This window comes from Austrofundulus limnaeus, unplaced genomic scaffold (genome assembly GCF_001266775.1).
Source record: "Austrofundulus limnaeus strain Quisiro unplaced genomic scaffold, Austrofundulus_limnaeus-1.0 Scaffold2128, whole genome shotgun sequence".
NCBI classification, from domain to species: Eukaryota; Metazoa; Chordata; class Actinopteri; order Cyprinodontiformes; family Rivulidae; genus Austrofundulus; species Austrofundulus limnaeus.
In genome coordinates this window covers 18,497-25,081 of record NW_013954530.1, presented here as the reverse complement: position 1 = coordinate 25,081, position 6,585 = coordinate 18,497, and the positions used below count along the sequence as shown (strand labels likewise).

Sequence of the window (6,585 nt, the reverse complement as noted above, 5' to 3'; positions counted from 1 at the left end):
GGTTTAGGACCAAGGTGTGAATTGAGTTTAGGTTAGTTTTAGGGTCAGGAAGGTACCTGTGAGGTTAATTTTAGGGTAAATGGTCAGGGTTAGGTTAAAAAATTTCCAAATAAATGAATGGAAGTCAATGGAAAGTCCCCACAAGGATAGAGAGACATAGTAGGTGTGTAGGTGCAGTAGGATAACATCTCCACTCTCCTGTACATTTTCTTCCTTAATGTAAGTGCTGCAGATATATGAGGAGTTGTGTGAGCACACATGGAGCTTTTGCAGGCTGTTGTACGTTCCAGCACGAATCACTGCGGAGCTTCCTATAAACACACACACACACACACACGTACACAACTTCCACCCACATCACAAGTGACAGAAGGACAGGAGGCCAGGACCTCCCGCTGGGTCCCTTCTGCAGCACAACACAGAGTGCAGACACGAACTTAAAGCGATGAGGAAAATGTGGAGCTTTTCATTTATTTAATGGAAAATAAACCTCTCACACACAGGAAGYGGAATTTCAAGATTCTTATAATTTATTGCAGTTTGCACACAATTTAAAAATGTCAACAACAGCACACCAAAAAATTACAAAACTAAATACAATTAGAATTTACTCCCCTTGAGAGAAAAAAAACAAACAACCGAACTATGATTGTCAAAGCTAAAAATGACTAAATCTGAAAACAAGAACTTAAAATTAAAATAAAACTTGTAATCTCAACAGGGAGCAAATAGATCTCAATCAAAATCTGCTTGTTTATTTTTCCCCTAAGACAGTGATTGTCCTTTTTCAAAAAAAAAAAAAAAAAACTCAGTCATTTTAAGCACCACCCTCCCCCCTTAACCCTTTCTATAAACTGTCTATGACTTTTTTCTTCTTCTTTTTTAATTTTACCCCAAACTTTGCTTTACAAAAAAAGTCTCCCCCCTTCAAGTAAGCACAGCAAAAAAGATGGAGATGTCATGTCAGGGCGATTACTTCACAGAACGGTGGACAACTCCACCCGACACTCACACTTTAAAACAAAAACATCTTAAATAAAAAACCAAAATAGAAAACCCGGAGTACAGCAGTTTAAGGCGGTCAAGCACAACCATGAGAACAGAACATTTTAAAATAATAATAATAAATAAATAAAACAGCAGTAGCGATGAAAACAACAGCAGGATGGAGGGAGCCCATATGCAGAGGCGCTGCCAGTGAAGAAATAACATTTCAAGACCAAAACGAGAAGATGTGGTGCAAACTGCTGCAATGTCACCCACACTGTTGCGTTGGCAAAGCCTGCAGGTGCTACCAGATGACGGGGCATGCAAACACACATATCTGAGAGAGGAGGAAATGTGGAGCGTCCGGATCTCTGCCAAATGTTCCTGGGATTGTATAAACGCTTGACCATCTTTTCTTTTTTTTTAAATTCAACACAAAATTGTCAAACTGATGTAGCCTCAACCCAACATTTACATAGAGACACACAAAAAAGGTTTTCCAATTATATAATCAAAATATAATAAGACAATATTTGTCTGATAAAGTCAATAAATTCCATGAATTTACACAATTTCAAGAACCATTTCTTAATGCTTTACAGTATTGAATACTACTTAGCATTAGAATTTTTTTTTTTTATTAATAAAAGGCATCTTTTCAGCAAAGGTGCTTTCAGCTAGGCCAATTCTCCCCTATCTATTTACAAAAACCCACACAGGTGTCGTGTAATGAGCAGAGCGACGCCTCAGCCTCGGCTCGACGCGAAGCAACGAGGTGACAGACGCGTCTGACCTTTCAACTTTCAGCAGGAGAGCTCAGGCTGAGGTTTCCACCTGCAGCCTTCTCGCCTCAGCCTGGCCACACAAACTGCACTCGATTGGACCAAAAATAAGAGGCCGAATCCGCAGAGATAATTAGAAATGGCTTGACTGTGTTCAGAAAAAAGGTAGGGCCTACGTGAGGAGGAAGAGGTGGGGGGACATTTAACGCCTGAGGAGGAGCAAGAAGACGAAGTGCTGGGTGGATGTAGATCCTCAGTAGGCTAAATTTACTGGTACTAACCAAGTCACACACTCGAAAACACACACACACACACACACTCACAGCAGAGAAAAATCAGTGCATAAAGACACAGGCTTAAAATGCTTCATCGTTTTGCTTTCACATCCGACAGAAACGCGTTCTGTAACGTCCCTCCGGGAGCTGAGCGAGAGTAGAAAACAACCCTTCATTGTCAGGAGTTTGCTGTTCAAACAATCCCCCCCTCTTCAATGCAGAAACAACTTAAAAGGTTTAAGATGAAATCAAATGTTCATGCATTTTTTCTTCCCCATAGTCATGAGAATAGTATTCATCTTTTCAACAGACCGCACCCTGGAGTAGTATTCACAAAAAATTTAACAAAAAAGAAAAGGAGAAGAAAAAAAGGAAAAGCCCGTCATCAGATATTTGATCAATTACAATGTGTACAGTAATACAGCAAATTCACATTTTCAGTTTAAAATATACAGGTTTGGACGTCATGCAACAACAGCAGGTCCCATTACAAAATAAAGTAACAAAATAATAATAATAATATTAATCATTAAGTTAAAAAATGTAATGAATAAAGTCTTAAAACTATAACAGAACAATATACAACAACCTTAAATTAAATACCTTTACAACAAGAAATGTTTTAAAGACTGCCAGCTAGATTTAAGGGAAAAAAAATCTATTAATAATAATAATAATAATAATAATTTGTAAAGGTCTTCTCACTTTTTTAGAAAATACTTCAGATTGATTGGAAGTGAAAAAAGGAGGCTGTGCATTGAATGAGTGCCTTCAGTTTGCTTGTCAGTCAGCTTTCCCCTGAACACACACCACCAAAGAGCTTAACAGAAGTGGGGAGCGCCTCGCCAACAACACCTTCATGCAAGTAGAAAATAAAAAAAATAAAAAAATAACACTCATACACACACACACACACACACACACACGTCAGGTGAAATTTTTGCCAGAGTAGTGCAGAATCACACGTGTTCAGTTCGTGGGGATCTCAGTACCCGTTTAGTGTATATTAACGCTTTTTTCACTTCAGTGTGTTCGACCTGAACTCCTGCAGTGGTGCATGCTGTCTGTGGCCCGGGGACTGATACGCTGGCTGGCGGCGGAGTGTTGTTTCTGGGGTCAAACATAAACAGGGTGAAGACGATTAAAAAAAAAAAAGCAGAGACATTCTCGTTGGGAACCCCATGTCCTCAGACACAAAATAAAAACCACAAACAGAGGAGAACTAATGCCAAATTATAGGAGTTCAGAATAAAATACATTAAAAAATTAATATCCCAAATACCAACAAAATAACTCAGTAGTAACATTTTCATGTGCTATTAAAGTGCAGTTGAATGAGATGTTGCAACAAATAAGAACAAGATTCACTTAAACCCCAACTAACAAACTCTTCCACCTGCCTTTCACCTCCTCAAACATCTCTGCCCTTCTCTTTTATTCTTTTTTTACCCTCCATCTCCTTCCCTTCATCATCAGTCTGTTTCTACTTCCACAGTTCCTGGGAGCTGTCCTCAATCGCCCAGTCCCTGACATTGGGCAGCGCCAGCGGTTCACTCTTGACTGACAGCGAGTTGACCAGTTCGCAGTGGAACTTGCGGATGTGTCGGTAGAGGTCCCCGGATTGCGTGAAGCGCCTCTCGCACCACTTGCAAGCGTGCGGCTTCTCCCGCGTGTGCACCACTGCGTGGCGGCTGAGGTTGTGAGAGTACTGGAAGCTCTTGCCACAGGTGGTGCAGGTGTAGGGCTTTTCGCCGGAGTGAGTCCGCTCRTGGCGCTTCAGAGTGTACATGCAGGAGAAGGTTTTGCTGCAGATGGTGCAGGTGGGCACGTTGACGTCTCCGGCGGGCTTGGAGCGGATGCCCTCCTGCTCCCTGAAGTGGGAGCTGAGGTGGAGCTGGAGGATGTGCGGGGAGGGGAACACCTTGTTGCACAGCGGACACATGAATATCTGGGTGTGCTGCGCCGACAGCATGTTGGAGACGTAAGGCAGTAGCGAGGTATCCATGCTGGCCACCTCGGCCTGGGCGCGCTCGTTCTCTCCTCCCAGTATGTCCTCGTCGTCCGCCGAGGCTGGAGGCTTCTCGTCCCGCTCCAGCTCGGAGGCCAGAGACGCTTCTCGCAGGGCAGACAGGTGCGCCTCCAGCCCGAGCCTTCGCTGGGCCGACAGAGGCCCACCAACCCCGTGGTGGCTCAGGCCTCCGTTAGTGCTGGGGACTGGGGTTTTAGTGAGGCCGCTGTGCTCCATGTCATAGTCCCCACCCCCCAAATCCTCCTCCTCGTCTGAATTTACACCCCTCTCCACCTTCACCCTCACAGCCAAGGGGTTCTGCAGGCTGTCCGGCGTTGCTGCCCCACTGAAAAATGACTGATGGTGGTTGGTGTGGTTGCTTCCGGCAATCGGCTTCACTGACAGATCCAGGACGCAGTCAGCTGCGTCGTTGGACACCCTCCTACCTCTGTGCCCTCCACGAGAACTCACAGAGCGGTGGGACCTCTGGGAGAGGGATCCAGTGGAGCTGCTGGGGCTGCCGGCCGGGGAAAGCACCTTTGCTCCCTCCCCGAGGCCCTCGCCTGCCTGAATTTCAGGCTCGCCGTGCCCTGGGCTGGTTTTGGCCACGCCTGGGGTCACGGGTCTGTCCGCGGACGGCAGCCTCAGCCACAGTGGACCTCCCTCAGCCTTGCCCTCCTCTTCTTCATCGCTGTGAAGCAGGTCGGCAGAGGCAGGCCGACCCGTGGATCCTTCTGATAGACTGTCGGCCTTGTCAGAGCAGCTGGACCCGCCGTCGTCCTCTCTGCGCGTGCTGTCTGCCTCCGTTGTGGCCTTCTGCTTTAAACGCTTCTTGCACACCTTGACAATGTCATACATGTGCAGATAGCTCGCCGCCGCTAGCACATCCTCTACGGGAAGGTCCTGGAACTGCAGCTTGCCCTCGTACATGAACTCCAGTAGCAGGGAGAAGGCCGGCGCCGTCACAATGTCACTGTTGAGGTGCACCACGTCTCTCTTGTCCAACTGGTCCTTGTAGAAGAGGTGAAAGTACATGCTGCAGGAGGCCAACACGGCCCGGTGGGCGCGGAACTGAGCATCGCCCACCAGCACCGTGGAGTCACACAGGAAGCCCTGGTGCCGCTGCTCGCTCAGACACTGGAGTAAATGTCTGCTGTGGTCTGGGAACTCCATCCTGCYGTCCTCATAACCTGAAGTCACACAAAGACACAGAGGTAAACGTGAGCGTCGAGTGATGCTTGCAAAAAAAGAAACTGAAACGGCAGGCAAAACAAATGATTTTAAAAATACGACAGATTCAAATTTAAGCTAAACTCAAATTTTACCACAACATTCTTATAATGACTGGATAGCTGTTGAGAGTTTAATGCATAAAATTATAAATAAGTGGAATAAAAAAGGGAAAAAATAAATCAGAGATATAAATGAAAGGACAAATGCCAACAGCAGATATGATACAAGACACTGAAAGAAATAAAACACATTTACAACAAGCACAAGAAACACAGCAAAAGGTAGATCAGTGAACGAGCAATAAAGCACACTAAATATATATTAATATATAAAAATTTAACTAAAAGGAAAATGCGTACTTGTCTTTGTAATTTTTTACAATAATTCAAATACAATTAAATCAACAATGACAAGAATTAAATTATTTTAATAATATTTTAAGTTACTTCAAATAAATAAAAAGGAGCTGAAATAAAACAAAGAAGAATTAAAAACCCATTAATAAAAACTGAATCTGACGGGGAGTTCAGCTTTTACCACGACAAAGACTTAATCTCAGGTGAAACCACCAGAGTCAGATTCCTCCACTCCGTCTCTCCGCTTTCTGCATCACTCCAACTCCTCTGCCTTGCACTGCTGGATTGTCGCTTCTCCTACGCTGGTTATTTTTATTAACCCACTTTGGCCTGGCCTGGCATAGCCCTTTTAGGTAACCGGCTTTCAGCTTTGCACACCGTCCTCACGTATACAACACACACTTAGTACCAGCCTACCTACTAACCACCTCCACAGACTAAGTCGAGAAGCAAAACTGGCCAAGAGAAAAAGCACGGTCAGAAACAAAACTCTGTTTAACCTGAAGCGCCTGCTTTACGTTTAAAATTAGACAAGAAGACAAAAAACTAGTGGTCTTTCACCTGTCTTAATTGAAAAAAATAAAAACTTTGCTGGATTTAATTTATCTAGCTGACGAGCTGAGGAACGTTAACACGGATGCATCTTGGATGACAGAACACGAAGAGGAGAATAAATTCAGCAAATTGTCCCACCTGTTAACCAAGTTGATTTGTCCTGCCTGAGAAAATACATGGCTCCCGCTCAGCACTGTGTTAACCTCAGCAGTTAAATCGCCTCATTTGAATGAAGCTCAACCAAGAATGTGAGCGTGTGCGAGGCTGTGTGTAGGTCTGTGTGTTGTGTACGTGTGTGAGTGTGTGTGTTCGCGCTCGCCCTCCGGCTCGCTCAGACTGCTTTTAATGAGGGGACTTACGAGGACAAGGGTGTACCACCTCCCACCTCC

General features: G+C 44.7%; 1 protein-coding gene across 3 annotated transcripts in view; it reads right to left on the bottom strand.

Moving 5' to 3' along the window:
- Positions 1 to 508: 508 nt before the first annotated feature.
- Positions 509 to 6,585, bottom strand: part of zbtb18 (zinc finger and BTB domain containing 18) — an 11,778-nt gene continuing 5,701 nt past the window's right edge. For 2 of the 3 annotated variants that reach the window (XM_014034462.1, XM_014034461.1), the window contains exon 2: positions 509 to 5,242. In XM_014034462.1, the coding sequence (XP_013889916.1) occupies positions 3,528 to 5,225 (1,698 nt within the window). In that variant the 5' untranslated portion in view covers positions 5,226 to 5,242 and the 3' untranslated portion in view covers positions 509 to 3,527. Of the gene's footprint in view, positions 5,243 to 6,334; positions 6,521 to 6,585 lie in introns of those variants that run through there. The other variant, XM_014034460.1, reaches the window with a different exon arrangement.